This window comes from Pholcus phalangioides, unplaced genomic scaffold, assembly GCF_987345545.1.
Source record: "Pholcus phalangioides strain wild (caught in Gottingen) unplaced genomic scaffold, Ppha-v1.0 ptg000017l_1, whole genome shotgun sequence".
NCBI classification, from domain to species: Eukaryota; Metazoa; Arthropoda; class Arachnida; order Araneae; family Pholcidae; genus Pholcus; species Pholcus phalangioides.
The window spans coordinates 19142153-19156093 of NW_028301610.1; the positions used below are offsets into that span (position 1 = coordinate 19142153).

A 13941-nucleotide genomic window follows, 5' to 3' on the forward strand; every position below is an offset into this window, starting at 1 on the left:
TAAGTGGAAGGCCCGGTCAAACACGTGATTAACGGAACATGAATGGGGGAAAAGGAAACGGCAGATCAGTCGCGGCCCAATATGAATGATGTCACGGCCCGGCGGTTGAGAAACTGCTGTAGGGGGACCCCCCCCCCGGATAAATAATGTTACGAAGGGTAGAATTTGAAAAGGCTTGGTTAACGCATGCAAGGTTCGCGTGGCACGCGATTGTGATAATAGAAGAACGAGATTCAAGATGGACTCGAAAAGTAGAACGCGAAGGGAGAAGACGTTCGGAAGGCTGCTCTAGTTTAGCAGTAGTTTTAGCAGCTCATGTAAATAAAAGCGAGTATTTGTTCTCGAATCCTCGTTCGTGTGATTGTCTACCCATGTTCAAGTCCTCGGCGAAGAACCCTGGAGAGATCCGCGCGACGGGACGGGTCTGGTGAGAAGAGGTTCGACGAGTGACCCAGCAGCGCGACGTAACAAAACTGGTGTCAGAAGTGGGATGCTGTAAGGACTTGAATGGTCAAGACAAGAGCATGGAGAAGAACGAGACGGGAGAACAGTTCAAGCAGCTGATGGTCCAGATGAAAGTTAGCATGGAGTCCAATATCGCCGCCGTCAACACATCCATCGCTGCTGTCAAGGAGGATATTGTCAGCGGTGTGAGGCAAACCATCGCCGCTGCTTGTGAAGGAAGCGCCCTAAGTCGAGTGTACCATGGCTCTCAGCGGCATGGTGGGGAGAGTAGACTGTGCAAGGAAATTGAGTTTCCATGCCAGATGGACATCGACCCTGGAGTCACCGCCAGAATCGATTTGGAGAGACCTGGATCGAAGATTCCAGCAACTAATTCTGTACGTGGCACCGTCGTTGACCCTACAGACAGTCATGGGAGAGAAGGTGACTGTGCATGGAAAGTTGGAAGTCTCAGCGAGGTTGGTGTCAGTCACCTATCGTCATGCCGTCTTTGCAGCCGACATCCAGGACACAGGCATCCTCGGACTGGACTTCCTGAAAAAGCATGGACTCTCTTTGGACATTCGGAGTGACCAGTTGTCTACAATGAAAAAACAAAACGTCGTCCTACTTGGAGGTTGTCACGACGAAGTCCTTCAGCGAAAGTGATGGCTGTTCCAGAAGCAGGAATCCCAGACGGGAGCATGGACGATGGTGGAATCGGAGCCGTTCTCTTGAGAAGGCTGGGTAGCTGTAAGAGAAGGATCCAGCATCGTGAGGGAGCATCACGGAGAGATGCAGTTGCCATATCGAGGAAACCATGCCTATGAAACTGCCGTCATTGTCTCAAGGTGGAAAGGAAATACAGGATTGCAGAACCTATTGTGAGGCAGCTACAGTCTCAGGACTTAAGTGATGATCCTTGAAGTAACGAGCGCACTCGAAAGGCACAACTGGAAGATCCGGACGTACGAGTGGTCATACACTGGAAGGAATCCACTGAGAACAGACCAGGGTGGCAAGACGTCGTTTCTTCCAGTCCAACTACAAAGAGATATTGGGCCCTCTGGGACTCCTTGGTGATGAGGAACGGCATGCTCTACTGCCGTTGGGAGTCAGAGGTTGGGAACACTTTCAGATGGCAACTCATCATACCCGGAGGCCGTGTGGAAGAAGTTTTGAAAGAGTCTCACGGAAGTGAGAGTAATGGACATTTGGACATTATCAGGATGCTACGGAGGATTCGTGTGTGATTCTATTGGGACAAGCTCGGGACCGATGTAGAGAAGTGGTGTGAGAACTGTGACACATGTGCCGCCCGAAAAAGACCTCTGAAGTGGACTTGTGGCCGACTTCAACGCTACAACGTTGGTGTGCCATTCAAGAGAGTTGCCTTAGACATCTTAGGACCGTTACCTGAAACCCACGATGGTAACAAGTCTATACTTGTGGTGATGGACTGTTTCACCAATTGGATGGAAGCATTTCCTGTTCCCGATGAGGAGGCCGTGACTCTAGCACAAGTGTTGGTGCGGAATTGGGTGTCTCGATTCGGAGTCCCCATGATGATCTATTCCGATCAGGAACGAAACTTTACGTCAGCGGTGTTCCTTGAGATGTGCAAACTTCTGGGAATGGAAAAGACGCGTTCTACTCCGCTCCATCCGGAATCCGATGGGATGGTGGAGAGATTCAACAGGACCCTTCTGAATCACCTCTCGTTGTTCGAGTCGAAATACAAACAAGATTGGAACTCAAAGTTACTGCTGCTTTTGCTGACCTATAGGAGTGCCGTCAACGAGGGCAGTGGATTCTCACCGTCACAGATGATCATAGGATGAGATCTTTGGCTGTCGAGTGACCTGCTGTTTGGGCGACCGCAAGACTCTCCTTTTCGTATGGAAGAATACGTCGAAGAATTCCGGGAGCACCTTGAGGATGTGCATCAAATCGCCAGAGACAGGATCGACATCGGCCCCGAGAAGATGAGAGTTTGCTACGATGCGAAGGCCCCATCTCACGACTTCAAGGAGAGAGACCTTGTCTGGCTTTGGAATCCGAAACGCAGGAAAGAAGGACGTCCGAAACGACAGGAAGGGTGGTGCCCGAAGCTCCGGAAAGGAGGGTGTCCAAAACAATGGAAAGGAGGATGTCAGAAACTCCACACTTCATGGAAAGGACGTCACCGTGTCAGGAAGAAACTGTGTCCGAAACTTCAGACCTCATGGGATTATGCCTATGGCTGGTTTTTTTTTACTGGCATTCATAAGGTTATCTGTAATTACCCTTAGGAATTTTTCGACTCACTGTTTGTTTCTTTGCACTCGTATCGATTGCCCAACCATGTATTTACAACACATAAACCTATGAATTTCACAAAATATGGGTAAATCTGATATACTATTTCATTTACATGACTTGCATCAAAATATCACCTGAAGTATTGCAGAGCTGTTTTGTCTTCACTGAAACAAAATTTTGTTCAAGTTGGTGAGATTGGATGAAATATCTTGCTTCACCCAATCAAATATTCTGGTGTTCTTCTGCTTTGCTTTTGTGCTGTTTGTCAGTGCATGTGTCTGTAAGGAAATAATTTCTGAGAGTTCATCGCTTTCTGAACTAAAAGTATTTATTAGCTTCCTTGATGAAAAAACTTTTTTACAACCAGTTTTTTTTTTAATAGCCTCATCCAAGTCTAGACTAATCTTTTTTTCTCTTGTTTTACTCTTCATTCTTCTATGAGACTATCAGACTTGTTTCCCAGGTTTCTGCCTAGACAAGATCTTTTATTTTCTTCCTCTTTTTCACAAATCCAAAACATACCCATACTCCCTATCTGGGCCGTCTTCGGGTGTTTTGGACTTTATAGAGTTAAATTTGTCTGGCCCTGGTTTAGAAATACACATGAATATTTCTCCTACACATTTTATATTTCATTCTGAAATCTTAGTTTAACAGCAGTCCTCACTTGACATATCCAAAATTAGGAGATAGGTGTATTTTTGAGCCATCTACTATCGATTGTAGAAACTTTGGGTGCAATTCACAAGTGAAAATCAATCAAATCGCCAATGCTGAAAACTAGCTCAAAATATAAAATCTCTTTACTTCAAAAACATTAGAAAACTATGTTGCTTGAGAGCAACACGGCCACAAATAAAGGGTTAAAATCTTTTCAATCATCTTTGGGTTGCCCCACATGATTTTCCTGAATTTTCATCCTGGGTCAGCCCTGTTTTTGTTGCATAAAATATTAGGTGGGAAACAAAGTTCTTGCCAGAAATTTGTTTGGAAAAAAGGATAGAGAAATAATCTTCATTATCTATAACATTCAACCATCTCTGTTTGATTTTTTGGAAAGGTCGTTCAAAAAAATCAGGAGTTTTCGAGTTCAGAAAAATAAAGATTTCCTTTTTTTCTTTTTCAGAATTATTTGGTTTGCTCTTGTTCAAGTGATTCTGTATACACAAAAATACGGTCACAACCAGAGGGGAGCAGGTGGGTCTGGTGCCCCGGGCCAGATTGGGCACAGAATTAACCCTCTACTACTTCTACATTCAAGGGGCGTCAAAATTCTGACTTCCTTCAGATGACAAAGTATTTAGTTGCTGCCCTGGGTGGAAGTTAGTGGGAGCAAGGTCTGGAGAATATGGAGGGTGGTCCAGAAGCCAGAAGTTGCCAACTCAAGTCCTGAATCTTTATCTTCGTGGCTTCCACGGTGTGCGGCCCATCATTGTCTTGGAGTTAAAGAACGCCCTTGCAGTTCACACGAGCAATATGCTTTTCTGCTTCAAAATTTCATGAATATCATCTGAATAGCCACAGTGTATTCCGGCACTGATTGTTCCTCCACTGGAAGGAAAGTAATAGAAGATTATATCACTTTGAGATTCCACCAGACAAGACAATAGTACCTTCTTGTGTGTAATTGTGCATGTGGCCACTTTTTTTGCCCTTGCACCAGCTAGGTTGTTGAGGACAATGTCCATAGTGTTTGACTGTTGTGGCAAGACAGAATTTATTACGATTGCAGCCCTGAAACACTACGTTTCAATTTCCAGTGTAACCAAATGATGTGACGAATTTTTGATTTTTCTACAGACAATTTACACATCCTGCATTACACCTGAAAGTTGCAAACAACTAACAAAATTTTGTGTACCACTAAAACACACTTTAATGTTTCTAAAACAGTCGTAATTATGTGAATTAGACTGTGTGTGAACACGACTATTGTAGCTCATCTGCTGCCACCTATCATTTCTGACAAGAACTTTGTTTCTCAGCTAATAGAAATTTACAAAACTCCACTTATTGCTGAGTATGTAAAGAGACATTAAATCTGAGAAATGTGGGAAAATTAGCTTCATTATCTCATTGCAGGGTATCATCGTGCATTAAGGTTTCACAGATTGTTAGAAGAATAACATTGTAACTTTTTCGTATATTGAAAAGTCCCACTTTAAAAATGAAATTTTGTCTTCAAAAGTAGCTGTTTAATGTAATTCTTCAAAGTGTAGTTGTTCTCATATTAATTTGAATAACTTTGTTATGTAATGAAGAATGTTTTGCACAAAAGCAGAAATGTGTTGTCTTAAGGAATGTATCTGATTCTATGAGGGCCCCAAAGCAGAATATGGCAAAAAAAAAAAACTGACGTACATCGTCGAACAATCTGGATTAATTTTAAGAAAAGTGCAACACTATTGTGGGAATTTTTACCGCAGAACATTTCCAATCAGCTTTGCGCTCACCACACAATACAAATATTCTGTTTTGAAACTTTGAGTTCCAAGGCCAGAGGGAGTCCACACTTCCTACCATCAAGTCAGTGATTATACTTCCCAGTGGTGGACCTTGTTAACTCAGTGTTCAAGCTGGAGGCTGTGTGGAGCTTTCTCTTGGACAATGACTTATGCACTCGAGGCTAAAGCACCGACTAACAAACGTGGGTTAAAATTTAATCCTCAGATCATGAGTAAGGTAGTGAGTAGGCTACATCAAACTGTCTTCACATACAGTCAAGCGACGGCCAACTGCATATCTTATAATTTTTTTTAATCCATTATATTATTTCGTTATCTCCATTTTTTTAATACATTATATTTTCGTGTTTGGTATCATTCAAAAAGAGGAATAATGTGGCTTTGTATTAAATATCATATAACTGTTATCTACTAATCTCTCGTAACTATTATATTATTTTCAATTATCATATTTTATTGTATATGTTTTAATGACACAAAATTTTTGAAACTTTTCTTTCACATTCTTTGAACGTTTGCTGCTTAACATTTGTTCCTGAGAAATGATCATATCCACCTTTCTTTCCATGGAGGAAGTGTTGCTGTGCCAGAGCTTTTAGAGGACCACACTAGCTCATGAAATCTTTCAACAACTTCTGTTTCTATTTTTCGTATCTTCTCTTCACCTTCCATGTGTGTTAAAGGAAGAAGGGGACCAGTTGCCGCCCTCTCTCAATACCGGCTTTTTTTATCTCAGGCCTTAGTCTGGTTTTTATCTCTATCAACACTTCATTGTCATAATTATAAGAAGGATCTTTAGGTCTTCATTTCATTTATTTGTGTACAATATCTTTCATTATGAAGTTATATATGTGTTTGGAAGGTTGGTCATGACTGAGTTGGAGTTGATGGCTTAAGAGAAGTATTCTTTTCAAAACTCAAAATTTTCTTTAAGTCTAAAAGAAACCTTTCTTGAGTGTGGTATATCTTACAGAAGTTTTTCTTTTCTGTGTCCACAATTTTGAATTTAAAATATCCGTAATTTTACATCATGGTATCGACAAGCAGAAAGACTTTCAGTACTGGACGAAGAAATTGAGGAGGAACTCTTACCGGAATATGATTTGGGAGATATGAAAGTGATAGTGACGAAGTGATTGGTGATCATTCTAAATTGGATACGATAAATAAAAATAGCGATGATTTGAAGGATATACCAGAAAAAAGCTTTTTTGGGAGGACGTGAAATTACGTGGGAGAAAGAGAAAAGTTTGTTGATAGGTTGATGGCTCTGGATAGGTCAAGGAAAAGCTTCATTGGTGAATGATATTTTAGATGCCTTTAAACTAGAATATAATTTTGAACTGTGAATATCAGCAGATTCCCAATCCTTTAGTATCCATCTAATAAATTTTTCATCTTTTCTATCTGGGGCAAAAACATGGATAGTTTCTTTTCCCTCTTATTCGAGAGGGTGCTTACAGTCCATCCCAGAGTTTTTGTCTTGGAAGCTTTGATGCCTGAAAATGCCTCGTTTTTTTGCTCAATATGTTAAAAAATAAAAATATATGTGCATTTAATGAAGATATATTTTTTTTAATTATTTTTTAATTGATGTTGCCGTTTGAATATTGGCAAACCATTCAGTAGATATCTTCCTAAAAGCAAACATCCTTGGCCGAATTTTTTCTCAAAATGTAATTGAAATATAATGTATGTAAAATATGAAATGTAGTGAAAATTCTCTGTTTGGATCTTATGATTGCGGAATGGTAATTGGCTAAAAATGTGATTTTCTAAGTTTTTCAACTTTTTAGTTGCTATTCCTTTGAAACTTCTGGTTGCCACTGTGATCACACAGACCTATAACACATATGTATATATTAAACTTCAAATGCACGCATTGCTAGTTTTGAGGATAGTAGATGCAGGGTTGCAACTGGGAGGGACAGGCAAGTCCTGGCCTGCTTTATGATTGCTTCTACATTACATTGGTGTGCCAAAATGTGTGCTTGCTCTGTTTGAGAAAGTATCTAGTTGTGGCGCTAGATAGCACCATCTACTGAACACAAAACATGCCAATTGCTGGGCGCACACACACAAAGCCCCCTGTTAAGTTTCACCAGCACAAATCTGACAGCTCCTATATTCAGGTGTAAAAATATGTGCCAGTTAAATGGCGACAGATCAGAGTGGTGGACCATCAGGGAGGGAAAAAAATCATTATTTATTCAATATTGATTGGCCGAGGCCTATACAAGAGGATGCGGAATTTATATATGGCGAAAGTGACGATTGATGGTACGAGAGAATTCGGAAATCGTGGTGCAATCTACAATATTTGGTACAAGATTTGATGGTTCCAGTCGATAATAGTTCTTGGGAAAAAGCTAAATTTGTGACAATCTGAAGAGGCAAAGATATGCTGTAATTTTTGGGAATGATTAGGTGTAACAGAGAAATGTGAAGGTTTGATTAGAATATTGGATGTGTCAATATTAAAAACCCCATGGAGGATTTGAAAGAAAACCAAAGTATGAATAGGGAATCAGAAGATAAGTGTCTGAGAGGAGAGAGGGAATATGATTTGCTTTAAATTTGATCAGAAGATATTGAAAGTGCTAAGATTTTTTTTTATGAAATAAAAAATCAATCGGAAGGGAATTTATATATAGATTTATTAGTAAATATATATAAATGTGTGCTTCCTGTTAATTAAAGTAGATCCTGCTTATAACGTTTTTCAAAAAACTGCCATAAAAAACGTAAACAGAAAAACACTTTGAACGAGAAGTCTTAATGAGAATTACTTATTGTTGGGACCACGGAAATAAGTTGTACCAAGTGAAAAAATGTTCTAAATGGGAGGAACGCGTTATAAGGGGATCAACTGTATATTTGTTTTAGATTTATTACATGCGCGGAAATTCCATATGTTAAATTCTCAGTGCTAATGAGCTATTTTGCAAGTTTTCCTTACTAGTAGACAATGAAAGTAAATAAACCTTTAGATAGAACACATGTTTTTAGACATGAATTATACTTGATTCACAGATATCTTCTACCCAGAACATGACCCACCGCTTGGTCTCAAAAAAGAAATATAAGCAGATGATTAAAGACGGCATGCTGGAAGAAAATTCATAGATACAGTGAATTATGGGAGGCATAATTTTTTTCAAGATACTTTTTTTTTTTTTTGAGGAGAACCGACTTTCACTCAAAAAGGAACCAGATTTTTCGAATAACCTGGGCCCTGAGGTAAACTGAAAGTACAGCGGCATCTCTGGTTATTATCATTACAGAATGTGTGATGGTGAGGTGGCCTTTTGTGCATTTGCACCTATACTGTATGTAACACCTAGTATTTTACATTAAAATGTTAAATTTCAAAAATTTTATAGTACTACCTAAAAAGCAAATGTGTGATATGCAAGAGTTGCTTTGCATTAAATATTCGAAAAAAATCTGATTTTTGGCAGCAGTAGAAGAGAAAAAAGTTTTACCAAAAAACTCAAGTAATACTTATGTATTTTCTCTGTTCCAGTCTAGTAATGTTGAGGTGCAAGTGCCATAGTGGTAAGAAGTCTACCACCATGAAGGCAACTATCAGGGGCTGGATTCTCCCCTTGTCCTTAGCAAGGTTTTTCTCCTTAAGCCCTGCTGTTTGTCCTTAATAAAGGAAAGGAGAAAAAAATCTGTATTCTCCGCTCGCTTTTCTTTAAATAAGGAAAACTTTACTTCCTTACTCAAGGACAAAGAGGGTGCTAGTGAAAGAGTGAGGAGACTCTCTCCTTAAGCTTGAAGACAACTACATTTCCCGTAATGGCGGCGGCAATGCGTGCTCTAATGGAAGATATATTCACATTCAAACAATTGTTTTCGTGTTTTTCGATGCTATTAATGCTTGATATATGGATTTAAGATGATGCAAGGAATTTAGGTTAACGAAAAATACAGTAAGGCGGCTATGTGGGGAGTTGCAGCAAGAGATGACAAGACATGCTGTTGAGCGGAAGAGAAGTTAACGTGATGAAACCGAATATTTTTTATTTTTCATAATATTTTTTGCCATGACATATCACTCACTTTGCATGTTAATATACATTAAATTAGTCAAAATTTTTGGGAGAAAAATCCTGACTGACCTCGTTATAAAATGTGCTGATCGCAAGATGATCTATGTGTGTGTGTAAGAGACATATTCGTAAATAAATTCCCTTCATAAATAGGAATAGCATGTATTATAGTAATATATTATGTTTGGCCTACCGATAATGCCGCATCTTATGTTTGTCTCATTAATGCTCATTTTCGGGCCGTCTTAATGACATGAAACAGTTCAAGGCTCTCTAAACCCTATCATGAAAATTCCAATCGTATATTTTGGAGGTAAAAGTTGACATGCAAATGTGATACACACACTCACGCTATGTGCAAAAAAAAAGCACTTAAAAATACCTGCATAAAAATATAATGCATCCTAAAAAAACTACATGCCACCCAGTCAGACCCCCCACTGTATATTTTGTTGAAAATTTATTTAATTCAATGTAAAATGAGTGCCAAATTCTATATTTAATTCGCATACTTTCCTTAATTGCTGCAGGTTCTATATGTATCATGATTTTGAATTTTTTTAATGGCTGCATGTATAACATAGCTTATTAAGCACTTTATTAATGTATTGTGTGAGTAATTCTGTGGTGTTTGGTCAGAACATAACTCCAATATCACATTTTTGAGATATGAGCATTTTCATTGCGATTTGAAAATCAAAAATAAATCATACACAGAAATACAAATAAAAATATCATACATCAGCATGTTTAGCAGTACGCGCATGTTTGCTCATTTATCTCACTTCTAATTAGTTATAATTCTCAAGACTTTCTTTTAGATCAAAAAACTATTTTTTGGAGATATCATGTTCTGACCAAACACCACAATTAATTTTTATGAGTGAAGCTTCAGTTTGAGTGGTATTAATGTTAATATTTTGTACTACAGAGCATGGAGAGTCTGGTGTATTCTAAAGGAAATGACAGGCAGATCTTGTATGATTTTTAAAATTTCTTTAAAGGTAAGTCTAATTTTTCTACATTTTGTTTGAAATTTTTCTGTATCTGACCATTTATAATTTTGTAACATTAAACTCACATAGGAAATAGCATTATAAAGTTGATTGTAATTTAGTTCTTGAAATAATGTGTATTTTATATTTGAGAAGCATGCATTAAGGTGACTGACTACGTGTGAGGTAATTTTTCAAAAACTTAATTTTGGATGAAATGCTTGTTTTCAATTTGAATGTGAAATAAAACTAAAAGACATGTTTTTTAACATATCAGGGTTCCCAGCGACCTGGAAAGTCAGGGAATCAGAAAACGGTCAGGGGAAATATGAAATATTTGTCAAAAGTCAGGGAAAATTCTAAATATTTATAGGATCATTTTTCAGATCCCCAGGGAGAGGGAAAAAAATCCTTATAAGAATTTTCCTCCAAATCCCCTACTGAGAGAAATGTCTTATCAGTTGAAGGGTGGGATTTTACATACTGGAAAACAATGTTGACCAAGAAACAATCTGCTCTCTGAGTAAATAGATGAAGGGATCTAAAGTGGAGAGACCCTCCTTTTTCCATTGTTGAAAACAAAGCCAATATACCAGCTCTTAACTTCTTTTCTATTTCTTCTGAAAAAACATTGTATTTTCTTTTTTTTTTTCCTGCCTGTGGGTGGAGAACCTTTAGGCCCCTTTCACACGGAGCAGACGCGGGTTCGGATCCGCATGCCCTTTCACACGAGCACTAAAGTTCTAAAAAATCTTTGGTTTGAAATTTGTGCATAAAACTTTTCCCCCAATTTTTGTAATTATTTTTCTCCTTCACCCCTGATTCAGTGCTCATAGGCAGCCTAGAGCCATTCCTTGGTGGTTTAATCTAGAGCCCCATAGAATAATCTTAATAGTTTAATCTTAACATAAAGATGCCTTCAGTTCGATCGTCGCAATTAGTCGTCTATTCTGTCTTTGTCTATCTGTCTTTTTGGAAAATATGAAAGAAAAATTCCAAAAACATCCAATGATGTTTTAAAAAAAAAAAATTCAGGAGATATCACAGACTTTGCAAGTAGAAAAGGGGGAGGGGGTGGAGACTTCCAAAATGTCTGTGCTTATAAAGAATTATACAAATGCAACGCCATAACAGGCAAAATGCCCAACGAGATGGCTGAGAAATTTAATTGAATTTTAAAAAAATGTGAGCTTTCGCGGCAAACCTTCATGTGTCTCTTTTAGCACCATAACTCATGCTATGTATGTAGAGGCCACTTGTGAACTGGGTCAAGGAAACACAAAAGGAACTGCAGATTGAAACAAGTTGTCACTATGGAAGCATATGCTGTGACAATGTGACAGGTGATGAATTTAAATAGGGATTCGTCCCGATGTGTACATTTCATCTCAGCATCTACAAAAACCATACAAAATTATAATCACAAAACAATGCAACAGTATAATGCAGTTAGGGTCCTGCTGAACTAATTGTAATTTTTTTTCAAAATGTCAGACAGCCAAGAAGAAATGTATATTATTTAGTCTGTATAGAAGATAGAACTCTGTAGCTTTTAATGAATGCAAAAATGCTCGGAGCAAAATCCACAATAACATAATGGGGAAAAGAAATTTGTTGTAGTGCAACAAAAAAAGGCCACAATACGACAGCAGAAATTTATGAGGCCATGTACAGTGATTGTCAAACTTTAATTTGTTTTTGTTTTATTCACTACAATCAATATATATATATAATATGCCAACGATACATATAAATTGTGACTAAGAAATGACACTTTTTTTTCACCTCCAACTTTTGGAGCATAGGGCTGGAAAATGAAACCTCCCCCTCCCTCCTTATATATCAACAGACTTTTCATGAGCTATTACAAGACAGTATGTCTACATAGCCAGAACTACAGAATTCAACTACAAGAATGTGATGCAAATGAGTCGATGATGAAAAGCTTAAAGACTTGGTTTAATCTTGATATAATTAGAAATATTCGCATCACAATTCTGTCTTAATCCTGGATTATAATATAAAAATTTTATAATTCTTTTACAAATGTAATCAAAAAGCTGATCGGTTGCATTTGCTCGAATGTAACCTAGAAATTTATTGGTTGCATTTTTCAAGTTTTATAAAATAACTTTCATAAACTTTTTAGAGTGAAGTCCCATCCGTAGATTATTCACTTCTGAATTATAAAATTGCACTTTTTTTAAAGTTTATAGACTCAACATTGTGTAAAATATATATGTAAGTATCGGGTGGGGGACACACACCGAAACTATTCAAGTGCTTAGGGCCTTCAAACGTGTTAATCCAGCCCCGAGTGAACGCTGTACATAGATAACATTATTTAATAAAAGTATTTAGTTTTAAAAATTAAAAAATAAATAATAAAAATAATTTTAAATATTGATAGTTTTTAAATAATTTTGAAAATTTAAAAAGAAAAAAATTAAAAATTTGTAATTAAATTTAAAAGTTATTAAAGTATTCAGTCAATTATATTTGTAATGAATTACAGAACGGCTTATAATTTTGGTCCCGTCAGTGTCTGTTGTTGGCAGGTTTTATTATATAAAATTGTAAAGTATAGACAAAAAGCAATTAAAGTTGCTATATCTCCTTCATCTTAGAAGGAAAGGGAAGGATAGACGTATGTGGGTACATCCTATTGATGAACAGGGACCTTCATATGGTGTTTTTAAGGGTATTTATGTCAAATAATTAAAAAAAATTCTGTGCAAAATCATCTTGAAAATATAGCCAAAGATGTGGACGAATTCGACCAGCATCAACGTCGTGTGAATAGCTCCGAATAACCTAATGTACAAAACTTGTATGTGCGGATGCGGAGCCAGCACTTATGTTTTGACATATGCTGACGCCATCCGGACCCACATGAACACTTCAAAGGTGCGGGTTCACCTTTGAAGTGCGTCCGTATATGCCAATTGTTAAAAGTTCTTCCAGACCCGCATCCGCTCCGTGTGAAAGAGCCCTTAACCTTTATATGTTGAAGAATGATTTGAATTCAATTATCTCTGTGTGAAATTTCCAAGGAAACTAGTGTTGTGTGCAAAATCATATGCACACTTTGATTTTGTAAAGAGTGGTGGTGGCGAAATATTAGCATTCTGTCTCTAATGTGTTTTTCAATGGTATATTACCGCAAAATGATATACAGTTGCCACACCCTGTATTCGCATTTCCCGTATTTGTGTTTTTTTTTTCCTTCATTGGATGTTTTTTCAGCAATCGTCGTTTACGTGTTTGGTTTACAAAATTTGAGTTGTGCTTGTTTAGGATGGCTTATTTGTCTAGTGCTAATGATAATGCTCCGAAAACACAAAAAAAAGGAAAAAGTTTACAAAAAAAATTGGATATATTGACTATGCTTGGCAAAAGTAAGTCAATTGCTGCTATTGCTCACCACCAGATTATTTTCATGATATAGATCCCTCTATTGTACGTTCTTCACATGTAAAAAAATTGATAGAGGAAGTCTTGTCAACATACTTGATATGAAGAAGAAACGGCAAACAGAAATCACAATGTTCTTTCAGAAAAATCACCAACAATCAATCGCTGTGCCCTCTTTTACATTCCCTTATACTTTTGCGTCACCCTGCTCTTTTCATGATGTTCAATAAACAAGATAAACAAAAAGAAACTATGGTTTCGGTT

The 13941-nt window shown here is 37.6% G+C and overlaps 1 protein-coding gene across 4 annotated transcripts in view; it reads left to right on the forward strand.

Moving 5' to 3' along the window:
* LOC149072490 (uncharacterized) overlaps positions 1-13941 on the forward strand; it is a 77037-nt gene that overhangs the window by 106 nt on the left and 62990 nt on the right. For 3 of the 4 annotated variants that reach the window (XM_089246764.1, XM_089246765.1, XM_089246766.1), the window contains exon 2: positions 10200-10272. Coding sequence is in view for 1 of the 4 variants with exons in the window: in XM_089246769.1 (XP_089102895.1) it covers positions 525-1037 (513 nt within the window). In the remaining 3 variants the exon portion in view is untranslated. Of the gene's footprint in view, positions 1-7; positions 10273-13941 lie in introns of those variants that run through there. The other variant, XM_089246769.1, reaches the window with a different exon arrangement.